The sequence below is a fragment of the Ictidomys tridecemlineatus genome, unplaced genomic scaffold (genome assembly GCF_052094955.1).
Source record: "Ictidomys tridecemlineatus isolate mIctTri1 unplaced genomic scaffold, mIctTri1.hap1 Scaffold_1260, whole genome shotgun sequence".
NCBI classification, from domain to species: domain Eukaryota; kingdom Metazoa; phylum Chordata; class Mammalia; order Rodentia; family Sciuridae; genus Ictidomys; species Ictidomys tridecemlineatus.
In genome coordinates, this window is record NW_027521144.1 from 76353 (window position 1) to 89578 (window position 13226).

A 13226-nucleotide genomic window follows, 5' to 3' on the forward strand; every position below is an offset into this window, starting at 1 on the left:
CCCCCCTTACACTCTTTCCTCCAATGCTAATTTCATTGGCACGAGTCCTCAGTATTCCTTAGAGGACTCTACACACTTAAAAAGTCAAACAGAACAAACTCAAGTGAAATTCTTATAACACTTTTTATTATCAATTACACATAACAACCATTCCTTTTTAATACACATGCATAAAGGAATGCCTGGTATGATGCAAACATCAGCTAATTCTGAGTGGTGGGATTTGTGGTGTTTTTGCTTGAATATTTCAAAATTGTTTTTATAAATTTGTCATTTAAAAAATGAGCAGACAGTAAGAATTAACCAAAGTGACACATGGAGATTTTATAGCTTGGGAGGAGGATATTCCCTAAGGAGTACGGAGGGTAAAGAGTCTGAGGAGCAATGTGATAAAAATACAGAGAACTGAAGGGGGAATGGAGAAGGCAAGTGTCTCATCAGATGCTGCTCCCTACCCCTACCCCCTATGTTCCCCCCTACTCTCAGATCTAGAAACCTTGATAAGAAAAAAGGGGAAGGTCTGGGACACAGGCTGCCAAGTTGGGGGTGCAGGCCACAGGGTTGATACTGCAGAGCCCAGCATCCTGGCCCCTCTCAAAGTAGACACTGCCAGGGGAGAAGATGGAGGGGTCTTCATCAAAGAAGTTATGAGGTTGGAGCAAGAAGCCAACTCTGTTCCCCAAAGTCACCGTATTGGGGACATCCTCAGCATGGGGAATGTGCAGGAAGCTGGCTGTAACCCAAGCCACCAGATCCTGCAGGAAAAAGGAAGAGCTGGAGGACTTTGGAGGCAAAACCCAAAGAACCACCCCTCAGTCACAACTCCCTCAGGCTGTTTTACACCTCTGCCCAGCAGCTGGAAAGTGGGCAGTGTCCCATGGCTAATCTCACCCTAGGAGGGATGACCCACTTTGGTCAACAGAAAACTCCTTGGCCCCCAAATCAGAAATGGAAACCATTCCCTCTAACCTATGGCTAAAGGCTGGGCAGCCAAGATACAGGCATAGAGGAGCAGCCCTCCTGAACCTACAGCTACCAACCTCTCCTAAGAGGGTTTCGTTGTTGATGAAGTCAGCGAAGACAACTGAGGGTGTCCAGATGTCAGACTGGAAATAGATGCTGCTGCTCTGTGATTCCTTCTCCTTCCTCTGGGTCACCACAAGCTGGTATCTGACCAGGAATTGTCATAGGAAGGTGGTGTTGGAAAATATCAAGAGCCATTACTAGCCCACAAGTCCTTTGGATCACATTCTGAGAGTCCACTTCCCACCCCATTTCTACTTGGATCTGAGGGCAGGTCCAGGGATAAATGGTAGGCCATGGGTAGTGAGTTAGGGCCAGTCCTTCCCTACCACCCACTGCCCAGGGCCCTCCTCACCTCCCCCAGCTGAGAGCCCTCTCCATGCTGCTCTCCAGGGGCATGTGTATGCCAGGGGGGCTGTGGATCTGGATTCGGTATCCACGCTGATGACCCCAGGCATTAGTCTGGTTGCTGGCCAGGTAAAGGTAGCGGGGAAGGGGGCTTCCCCAGGAAAATGCTGCCAAATCCTCCCTTCTCAGGACCTGCCGTGTCAGCTGTGGCCGCTGCAGCTGGTGCTCTGGGCTCCAGGGGACTGCAACAGGTTTAAACACCACGTCTTCTGCTACCACCCAGTTTTTCAGCCCTGTCAGGGTGAGGGAAGGGAAAGGAGTTCTATACCAAGTAAGGTGGTTTGGACAGGCCCATCTTCCCCACAATGCTAACTGCACTGGCCTGACATCAGAGAGTACCACCCTGTGCTAGCACAGTGTTACCCCACCATCTTCTAACTTGCCCTGTCCAGTAGGATAACCACTATTCTCATGTGGCTTTTTAAATTGAAAATTCAGTTCCTTGGATGCAGTGGCTGCATTTACATTGTTTGGTAGCCACATATGGCTAGCAGCTCTTGTATATAATGACAGCACAGATAACAAACATTTCCAGCATCGCAGAAAGTTCCATTAGCTCACCAGTAGATCTTATACAGAAGAATATTTGCTTCTCTGATTCTTTCTGAATCTCTACCCTAGGCATAATCAAAGCAGTTTTATTGCTATTTTTCCAGTAAATGGAAAAGCACATGCAACTGGGTAGTAACATTCTTTTAACTATGAAAGGAATCGGTCTTGGAGAAACTAGTTAGGAAAACTCAATCCCCTTCCACAGTCCCAGATCTCCAAGCTCTGTGACTGCTTTTTACCAGCAAGGTAGGGAAAGCTTCCGATCATTTTCAAAACCAGCAGATTTGTAACTCTTTCTTTTTCCTTGCAGTACTAGGGATGGAATTTAGGGACACTCTACCACACCAAGCTACATCCATGGCTCTTGTTATTTTGACAGTCTCACTCAGTTGCCCAGGCTAGCCTTGACTTGTGACCCTCCTGCCTCAGCCTCCCAAGTTACTTGGATTATAGACATGAGCCACCATGCCCGGCCAGATTTGTCTTTTGTTTGGGAGTGCCTTGGAATTCTATTGCACCCACAGCCTGCATTGCCCAATGCAGTATTTGATCACCCTCTCTTCAGGTTGAGACTGTTAGTTCCTTTAAATGTGACCTATGGAAGGTACCTGACAGTGAAGCACTCCACTGGGGCTAGCACCTCTGCCAGCTGCAGTTCTGTGCTGGCACCTAACTACCAACTTCTGGTCCCACAGCAGCAGCTGGGCTGCACACACTAGCAACTCAACATTAACATTACCTGAATTGACTTCCCAAAATTAGGCTCTTTAATGCCAAAAACACTGAAGTGAAACTTCCAATTGGAAAAGTCATAGTCCAATTATGTCAGAGTAATCTAGCTAATATGATTATTTCAGATGTGTTTTGGTTTGAGTTTTTCCTCCCATCACCCCTCCACAAACTCAAGCACAAGCCTGTATTGCATGCAGGGTACAGATTTTGTACTTAGGAGGCTAATGTTTCACAAGAAATACTTAGTTATTACTGCATTATTCTTGAGCAGACACTTCCTGCCCCATCCTCCTTAATTTCCCCAACTATAAAATGAGGAGGGGCTGGTAGATATCTAATTTTCTTTCTGGGTCTAAGTCTGTGATTTGACAAGTTTGCTTTCTGTCCTTGAAAGATCTGTCAAGAGCAGCAAGTCTTCTTTAAGAATTCCTTTCTACACTTGCAGCAAGCCTATCACATATCTGACTCATCTCTGGAAAGTTAGTTCATTGTGATGACACGTATGGGGCAGCCCTCCCCACAAGGCCAGTTAGCACTGTGGAGAAACCCCTAGTATAAGACCCTGTCCTCCAAGCCCCAGGTTGCTTTCTGCCTATGCTCAACTCTGTCCTCCCCACCCCCACTCACTCTCAATATTACTGAGCAAGTAGCAAAGTGCATAACTCCAGCCCCATCCAAACTGACAGGGCTAATTCACTCTCCCAAGGTGTCACCCAAGGCTAAGGCAGCCAGGCAGACATTACATTTAAACTAATTTCACAACTGCTGCTGGTCTTGGAGGTTGGGGCTGGGTGGAAGAACCCTTTACACCTTTGGCCAGATACCCAGAAGCCCGGATGTGGACTAGCTGACTACACTCACAGTCCAGGTTCTCCCCTTCCATAATCACTGTGGAGTTGGCATAGTTGCCTTGCTGTTCAGAGACCTCAGCTTAACCTAAGGGATTCCCTCCCCTCCCCTAACCCCACCCCTCAATTTTCACACCCTGAATACTCACCTGCCACATCCAGGTCCAGCTTGAAGTGGAAGGCGTGCGTGTGCACCGCCCCCAGCACCCGTTCCCCTACACGATTACCAAAGAGGAGGCTCTCTGCTCCTCCACTCAGGAAAGCTGTGTTGACATAGCCTGTGGCATGGACCCGCCCTTCAAGCGCCCCATTTGGGTGCAACACAAAGTCCCAAATGTAGTCATAGTTACCCACAGATGACACAGACCTGACCACAAGGGCTGAGCTGGCCAAACCACCATAGAAATGACTCTCAATGTAATTGTGGTGCCTTCGAAGAGGTAGTCCCTGAACCTCCTCAAATACACACACTGCCCCTGGGAGCAGCTGGACTGTCCCTTTGCCTGCTAATATGTGGATGTCCACCATTGTGGCTTGATAGGGGCAGTCCACACCCCGTACTAAGCCTCGGCTGTTAAGGCCAAGTCCATAGCTGCTATCCAAATATCGGGTCATCATTGTCTTGGGTGAGTCAGCACCATAGACAGACAGGCACTCCTGGACACTGACTTCATAGGCCACTCGCTCACCCTTGAACCGAACATCAAAAATCCTTATGCCACTAAATACCCCATGGCCAAAGCTCAATGTCCAGAGGGGGGATACCACCAAGTTCCCTTGTACACTGTACTGAGAACCCTGGTGTGAGAAATGAAGAGGGGGAAGAGGGCCCAGGGTGATTCGGGACCTGAGGGATGAAGACCCATTTGGTGTGGGTAGAGGCACTCTAACCACTTCTAGCCGGCCAGCTTTAAACTCCCATTCTAATTGGCCCAAGTCTGCATAGTAGTGCCCAAGGTAGAAGACCTGCTGGACAGTCCAGCGGGCAGGGTCCAGGGCACTGTGATCCAACAGTATTTCCAGCCCCACAGGGTGAAGGAAAATACCAAGACCTGAGACATTATGATAGAGGGCAATCCAGGTAGCCCGGTCCCCTGAGCGCAAACCTCTAGGGGAGGAATGTAGAGGTGCCAAAGTGGAGCCATTGTAGTTCAGGACAGAAGCCAGGAAGACAGGTGCCTTGGGTAGTTCCACCTCTTTCAAATGCCTCCATGTCTGTACCAATTCAGATCTCAGCATGGGACGTCGGTGATAGGGCAGTGGACCACCATGACGCTCCACAGTCACATCCCGCATGTAGGAGGGGTGAGGCAGTGGCCCCACCACCAGTTCACTCACATTGGGCTGGGGTTGTCCGCCAAAGATGATGATGGCCAGCGCTTCTCGGGCAGGTGGCGGGCCCCCTCTGTCCAAGTGGGTCAAGGCTGCAGCCTTGGGGGGCAGCTGCAGCTCCACTGAGAAGACACAGTTGTCTGAGGAGCGAGCCTGGGCTGCATCCACCAGCCCTGGCCCCAGCTTCTGGGCCAGAAAACTCATCACAGCTGTCAGCTCCTCTGGGCTCAGGTCTGCAAACAGCTGGCTCTGGGCAGGGTATGTCCAGGGCTGGGCACTGGGATATACGGAGGGACAGCGAGGATGCTGGCTGGAACCACCTTGCCTGGTCAACAAGATGTAGGCCAGAGTGAAGATGGTAACAAGGGACAGCACCAGGAATACCAGAACCACCTTGAGCTTCATGGTAGATGCTGAAAACTAAAATCAGAATCCTGCTAGCAGCTCCTTCCAGTTCCTGACATCAAGTCAGTGTTTATATTCAGTAGGATGGATACGAATGGAGAAAACTCCACCCTGTGGGTTGGACAGGAAATGTCTAACTTGATTTGCATAATTTTGTTCCAATTTTCTGCCCTGTGGTTTGGCTTTTTCCTTGTCCCTGAACTCCTACTAGTAGCAGTCAGTATCAACCACTGATTCCCATCACTTAGACCAGTTGAAAATGTATCTGGACTAATGATATGAAACTTCACCTTCCACCCAGAATAGGTCTGAGAAGAAAGCAAATCTCTGGTGCCTAATTCAGTTCTGCATATCACACATATAGGCAACTAAACCATTTTTTTTTTTTTTAACTTTCTGCCAGGCACTAGACTGCACTATACCCCAGTAGCTCCAGAATATACTGCCCCGTTCAGCAGTAAGCACTCAGTTCTGCCTGTGACCTAATGGCAATCCCCTGATTTAGCCTCAGGCTTCTTCTATCTAATCAGTGAGAAAGGAGGAGAGGTTGAGGGCCTGGCCTTTGTATTCAGATTCCAGCTTCCTAAGCTATGTGATCTTAGGGGACAGAATTTAAGTCTTTAAATTCTGAGTCCTCATCTATACAGAAGGCATACAGAAGGCATAAAACTACCCAATAGATTCTTGAAGATTAAATGTGATCATGCACATCAAGTGCTTACCAACCCAACACAGGGTAGATAGTCAAAAAACTGCTAGCTATTGGTACTAATCTGTGAAAGAGAATAGAGTAGATGTACTTTCATTGTTTAAGACCTTAAAACTCTTTACAGAAACAATGGGATCACTGGAAACCATAAAGCTACTTGCAAGATGAGGAAACTTTATTTCAGAGGGAAATAAGAGTCCTAAGCAGCCCTCCAAGTAAGTTTAAAACCAAGACCAGAATCTCCTCAACAATTTAAGACATTATTCAGAGAGGAGAATTAATATAAGGTAAAGAAAAAGTCTGACTGAGAAGGATATTCCTTGACCACATCATTCCCCACATGGAACTATAGCAGCCTCTACTGGCAGCTCATGGGAAGGAAGGAACTGGGATCTTGTGCAGGTAGGACAAAAGGCAGCTAAGGTTTGGGAAGAGCTAACTTTCACATAATTTCAAAATGAACACAAAAGAAGGATCCACCCGTCCCTCTTGGTGTGCATGTCTCAGTCTTTCCACTAACCTAGAAAAAGAGGCAGCTCAGTTGGCAAAAGGACACATAATAGCATGGCTAGAGGTGTCTGTGGAGGCAGGTGTCTGAATATGCATGCATGAACCAGTATGTCCCTTGCCAATAGAGCATGGCACCAGGGTCTCCAGCTTTAGAAAGAGGTCAAAGTACCTGTATTTTTAATAATTTCTTGACATGGTAAAAGAATTTTACATTACAATCCAAGGGTAGTAAGGTGAGGAGGCAGCAGAACAATTGAACAAAAAGGGAAACTGAGAAACACATGGTGGGAGGAGGGAAGGGTTTTAGTTGGAAAGGATGCGGGGGTACAGGTAGGTAAGGGCACTGCCCAACTAAAATGCAATTGGTTTGTTACTGAACACTATTCATGGGAAGACAGCATCCCGGCTCCTTTTCTACAGAATACTGGGAGTAAAAATGATGCATCCCAGATGGATATGATTGGGGTTGGAAGACAGAGACAGGGAAGAATAAAATTCAGAAATAGACACTGAGAGTCACTGGCAGACTACACAGATATCAACTCTCATTAGCAGGAAAATAAAAGCTGGGGGGAAACGGGGGTTAACAAAAAAGCTGTAACAATAAATGATATCTCTGGAAGGTTCAAGAGAGGCAACTGACTCTTCTATGGTTTTGACTTGCCTGGCGTATTCCCACACGCACACATATATACATCATATGTATGTGCACACACACACACATATACACACAAATGGCTGCTTTCCCCAGAAGCACAATACTATAAATAAGAGAAATATTTCCCAAAGGAGCAGCAGCGTCTAGACCTCACAGTTGCAGACACCCCACCCCAATGTACAACTGGCCTGGGAAAAGGCAATCAGGAGTCAAAGGACCAGCCATTTCATAACACCAGAAGGACCAAGTCAGAGAACAGGCCTAACTCAGCCCTTTGATCTCCACTCTCAGTTCTCCTCCAACTCACCCTGGGCACCAAGCAGCAACAATATCAGGAGGGAGGATGGCTCCAGGACTTTTCCCTGGGTATATGACAACTATCACCTCCTGAAAGGGGTGTATGTGAAAGGGACTACAGAGGAAGAAGAAGGTATGCAAGGTATTGGAGTAAGAAGGTGTGTGTGCAAATCCGTATGTGTGTGTACAACACGCATATACATGTGTATGTGAAACCCCCAGTTATAAAACATCTGAGGGTGTTAAGGATATTGAAGGCCTAAGATGTTGTTTGTCACGATTAGGTTCAAGGTGGGATGTGAATAAAAGGGAAACTCTAAGTTATCACCAGGGCAACTGTGGCAGGGAGAATTCAATGTCCCACAGATGCAAGACACACCATCTAGCCTTACAACAAGAAGAGAGGAGATGGTTCCCCCACACACACACACTTCAGTTCCTAAAAACCACCTAGCATTCTCCCTATAGTTCCCTTAGCTTCTAACCAATCAATCAAAAGGAAGAGAACACAAAGTCTGACAAGCAGAGTGCGAAAGGGGAGAGAGAAAACACAAGTGTTCTTGTGCCAATATCCTGTAAGCACAAACCTGGGAGTTCTCCAGAAATTAGGACAAGCTGGGTGTAGGGTACTAGGGAAGGACAGAAGAGTTCCTGAGGCCTGAAAAAAGAGGTAAACACATCACGGAACTAGATGAGAGTTTCATTAGACTCTAACTAAAAACAGAGAGGTGTGATTACTATTTCCAGCCAGTTTCCCCATCACGATAGTCATGTAACAAACCAAGGCAATGTCGGTCTTGAGCCAGACTCACAGAGTCCCCTGGCCCTGGCCCTGGCCTCAGTACAGTGTCTCTGCATTGCTACTCCGGGGCCGTTTGATCTTCTCGATATTTTTCAGGATCATGTCATGTAGAGTGACCTGGGAGAAGAGGGATCAGGGAATCACACATCTGTTCAACCCTTACCAAGAAAATGAAATACTGCCACAAATCCCCAAGCTATCATTCATGTCATCCCAGTCCCACTCACTGAAACTGCATTCAGATTGGCTGTACTACCTCTCTTAAATCATTCAAGTGGGCCTGACTGAGCATTGCCCCAGAGTCTAAATGTACGATACCCCTTATTTTAACAACTTATTTTTGTACAGTAGATATTAAATCCCCTTTTAGAGATTAAGAAACTGAAATCAAGCTTGAACAAGACAGAAGTCACATATCATAAATGGAATTTGGTCCTAAACCTAGGTCTTTCTGACTCTAAGACTCATATCTAACCATTACCACTATATTTCATATACACACCCACCTAGATAGAAAGGAGATACCCAGGTAGACCCCCCTCAATGATTTCATGTTCCCAGCACCCCTTCATGAGAAGAATTTGTTCTACAGTTTTGTTTTTTGTTCTGAGATGGGGTCTTACTGTTATTTAGGCTATCCTTCAACTCACCATTCTCCTGCCTCAAGAGTCCTGAGTGGCTCGGATTACATGCACATGCTACTGCATCTGGCTGTTTTATTTATTTTACCACCAACCCTCAGAAAGTTTTAAGAAAATTCTCAAAAGAAGTAGAAATCAAGGCAACTTCAGGCAAGAACCAAAGTTACTCACATATTGATTCCTCAGCTCTGATATGATAAGCCGAAGACTGATGTATTCTTTCTCATCAATCTCTGTCACGGTGCGGCGATAGTCCTCCTATGAGGACAGGCAGAGAAAAAGGCTAGTCCCCAAGATCTGACTGTTCAGATAGCTCATTCCCAGTAATGTCACTCCTCCTTATCCTGCCACCTCCACCCTTTGGCCACAAACACTTACCACATGGGGATATTTAGCTATTTTAGAAACCAATTTGGCTCTTGTAATATAATATCTGGAAGGAGAAAGAAGAGGAAGAAGCTGCAGGAGATCCTGAATAGTGCCTACCACCTCACAACCGCGAGTTATTGGGCCAAGCATAAGCAGCCCTACCTAGAAATCTGGTCCAGATAAGATGCAGCTTCACTCTCAACAGTTCTTAATTCTGCAACTGTCTCCTCCTGGGAAAAAGCAAACAAAAATAAGTGAGTCAAAAGCCACTTCCATGTTACTATACAGCAATCCCAAAGAGAAAATAGATAAAACAGGGGAGATGACGTATCTCCCCAACCTTGTAATATAAGCATCTTACCTGAATGGACACACCAAAGTTGTTCCCATCTTCTATCCTGGGAATCAGGAGCTGTACCCACATTTTGACCTGGAAATTGCGAGATCAAAACATACATATGACGACTTTGGCCTTTTCTGCTGAAACCCTGAAGCCCATGATTCATGATGCTGGAGCTAGATGCTAGGGACACAGGACTCAGGATTACCTAGTCTGCCAACCCCTACACATGCCTCCAACCCTGCATCCATCAGTTTTCACAGTTCAAGTGGAACTATTTAAGGCCAGCCCACAGGTCACTAGCCCCAGCCTTACCGTGTTACATTTCTCAATCAGCAGCCGGATCTCAGGTTTCACTTTCTCAATTATGTCCACCAGCTGCTGGTTGCTTTTTAGCATCCCATTGGGCATCACAAACACCTTTGTTCCTGGCAGAGATAGGAAGGTCAAATGATTAGGGTGGGAGGAAACCTCAGCATCCTCTACCTTTTTCTCTTCTTCCCTGCACTCATGAGATGCTATGACCACTCCTTTTTATCTGTCACAGTCCTACCACGACACCACTATCAGAGTAAGAGACACATGCATCAATAGATGAATAGCTAAAGTATGCTAAAAGCTTTTCAGAATAAGGAAATTTTAAAAAGGAAAAAAAGGGTGTGTGTGTGTGTGTGTGTGTGTATATATATATATATATATATATATATATATATATATATATATATATATATATATCTGTGTGTATGTATATGTATGTGCATGTGTGTGTGAGTTTAAAAAATAACCCAGAACTGGAATTTCCACAAAAAATCTGAGATGTGGAGTTTCAATTTCTAATTGTTCTCTCTTAGCAATCCACACTAAATCAAATACTCTGTTTTTTGGAAAACCAAGTTTAGAGCATTAAATAATGGCTACGTTTGGAGGACTGGTGATTACTCTGAGAAATAAAATCAGATCTTGCTTCCTGACTGAAGTCTAGATCCATCCTATTTCTCAGGGCTGCTGTTGAGCTGGGGTAGAGGCAGCTCTTACCTTGGAACGCCTCTTCACACTCATCCAACCTTCGCTTCTTATAAGTGGGCTGAGGAACAAAAAGGCAGGAATTAGCCTGCCTTCAACACTCACATGCCCATCACAAGATACCCTTCAAGCAAGTTTACTCCCTTCCTCAATCCCATAGATTGTCTTTTAATCTCTGCACAAATTCCCAAGTACACATAAGGCTTTCAGAAAAGGTTTTTGCCACAAAGCAATCAAGGGAGAGGGAAGATGATAAAGTACAGGAAAAATAAACTAATCAAGGCATGGTGAAAATAGTGAAAATAATCAAAGAAATACGCACAAATCTGCTGGTTCTACAAATAAAGACAATATTCAATCAACAAACATGTAATTAGCACCTGCTATGTAACCAGGAACAATACTAGGAGTTGAGAATACAAAGTGGAGACAGTTCCTGACTTCCAGATGTGCAAGGTCTATCAATGAGACAGTGATGCAAGCAAAAAACAATACAACTTCATTGGTATTATAACAGAATGTGGACATATGACTAATGAGGACTAGGTGCTAAAGATGAACAGCAAAGACAGGGCCTGTAATTATATAGTAAGAATTTCTCATCCATAACAAGACTCAAGACATTGAAAAGAGGTATGAAAAGTCTTGTTTAGAGCCATGGGAAAAGTCAGGCAACCTGAGGTTAATCCTATTTGAAACTCGCTCAAACACTAAAAGTAGCATTAACATATTCACCTCATGTTATAAGTGAGAATCAGGGGTTAAAAGGAATATACTGAACCATCATGTCTATAACACTCAAGAATCCTAGTCCTCATATCTGATTCCCATTGTCTTCTATGTACATCTTCAAGTTACCAGGAAATAGAGGATCAAGAACCTACTGCTTAAGAACACAAAGATAAATAGACACTTACACCATCCAGTCCATCATGGCTATTCGTGAGAAGAATGGGATCAGGGACTGGGAGATTCATGTCCGAGTGGATCTGAGTTAGGTCATGGATGTTTAGGATTGGTTCCTAAAAGAGAGACACCAACCCCAAAAACCAAATTAGTTTTTTCAAGCTGAACAAAGAAATACTTCATTTGAAGGTCAAGGAGTGAAGTGCTTTACAGTACAAAACAAAGCAGAATCAACACAATTTGTCACTTATCAGAAAGATCAGGACCCCCAAAATGGGGAATTTAAGAAAGAAAAAGGTCTCTCACCTTCAAAAAACTATCAAGTTCTAATAACTTCTTTGGGAAAAAATTTGCCACCAAGTCTTCTGCCTAGATGAGGGGAAATACAGCTGAATTAATAACTGTGGGAAGGTCTCTCTACAGATCTCTCTTCTCTGGGAAATTACCAACTATTAATCAACATTCATTTTTCTATTTATTTCACTTACCTCACTTGTGATCCGCTCCCTGAAAGAATCAACCTAAAATTAACAAAGAGAGTTACTCAGTAGGAGCAATTCAGTATCTGGCAAAAGAGGTAAGGGCAGGATGGGAAATCCCAAACCCAGCCGTCTCCCTCACCTTGAAATTGTAATGAGAAGGTGAGAGGCCCCCAGACTGCAGATACTTTATTTTTTTGAGGATCCATTTCTCCATCTCAGGAGAGGGAAAGTCGGGGCTTGAGGGCACCCGTTTGTGTCCTCTCCTCTCCCCTTCCTCCCTCCCTCCTCCCTGTGTCTGAAGCTGTTTGAATTTGATTAAGCAGACAAAAGACAGGTAGATAGAGGGATGTGAGCTCACAAACGTGCCAACTCCCACCCAGGCCTGGCCTATACACGAGCCAGGCGGGCCTCCAAGGGCAGGGTCAGCAGCAGCGTCTGGGGGCGGGGACGTTGCTGGGCTGAGGGACTTCCAGCTGTCACTGGCCTAAAGCACTGAGTCCAACTCGCGTCCGCGGAGGTCTCCTCCGGACTCTCCAATACCATACGCAGTACAGAAAGCCACCCAATGTTATCCTTTCCCCCATGCCATCTCCGGGAGTGGGGGGCTGGGCTGAACAGAGCGGAAGCTCAGAGCTGATGTCCCCAGGGAGACAAAGACGCCATGGAGAGTGGGGAGCTGTTCAGGCTGCTGGGGGTTCGAAGCCGGGGGTAAGAAGTGCCGGACCGGTGCGGCTACCTTGAGCTTCACTTCCTGATCCACTTTCAGCAACGAGGCCATGGCCGGGCCGGGCCGTGTCCGCTCCGCTGGAGACCGGAGGCGCTGTGGGCTCCGGGGAGGGGGCCAGAGGGACCTGAGGAATCTCGGCAGCCCTCGGGACCCCGCCGCCCTCTCTGGCTTTCTCACTACTCGCTCGTTCCCTCCCTCCGTGCCGGCCGTACGTCCGGCGGCCCGCCTGCTGCCTGCTGCCTGCTCGCTCCCTCGCTCGCCCTCCCGGCTTTCGCCGCTCACGCCGGAAGTTACGTCACAGCCAATCGCCGAGACTCCTGCGAGGATGTGCACGTGCTCCGCGCAGCCTCTCTGAGACTTAGCTCGGTGGGCTCATGGGGTAGCTCGTCTTACCCGGGCTCCTGTGCTGAGTAGTATCGAAATAAAAAGGAGGGTGGGAGGGGTGGAGGGGTTACTGAGTGC

General features: G+C 46.4%; 2 protein-coding genes across 3 annotated transcripts; both read right to left on the reverse strand.

The window, feature by feature from the left end:
- Window positions 1-104: 104 nt before the first annotated feature.
- On the reverse strand, window positions 105-6524 carry LOC101978482 (amine oxidase [copper-containing] 2). Of its 2 annotated transcripts, none has more exons than XM_040270633.2 (4): window positions 4670-6524; window positions 1379-1664; window positions 1041-1170; window positions 105-755 (listed from the first exon to the last, which is right to left on the reverse strand). In XM_040270633.2, exons 1-4 carry the CDS (start codon window positions 5298-5300, stop codon window positions 489-491), a joined length of 1314 nt encoding a protein of 437 aa, XP_040126567.2. In that variant the 5' UTR covers window positions 5301-6524; the 3' UTR covers window positions 105-488. The 2 variants fall into 2 exon arrangements, with proteins under 2 accessions (XP_040126567.2, XP_005342917.3); XM_005342860.3 differs by having other exon boundaries at window positions 3713-6524.
- A 143-nt stretch (window positions 6525-6667) lies between these two features.
- Window positions 6668-13059, reverse strand: LOC101972927 (proteasome activator complex subunit 3). Its single transcript, XM_005321900.5, has 11 exons — window positions 12774-13059; window positions 12044-12076; window positions 11862-11924; window positions 11567-11671; window positions 10662-10710; window positions 9942-10054; window positions 9648-9716; window positions 9449-9516; window positions 9296-9350; window positions 9089-9175; window positions 6668-8393 (listed from the first exon to the last, which is right to left on the reverse strand). Exons 1-11 carry the CDS (start codon window positions 12813-12815, stop codon window positions 8313-8315), a joined length of 765 nt encoding a protein of 254 aa, XP_005321957.1. The 5' UTR covers window positions 12816-13059; the 3' UTR covers window positions 6668-8312.
- Between the last annotated feature and the right edge of the window lie 167 nt (window positions 13060-13226).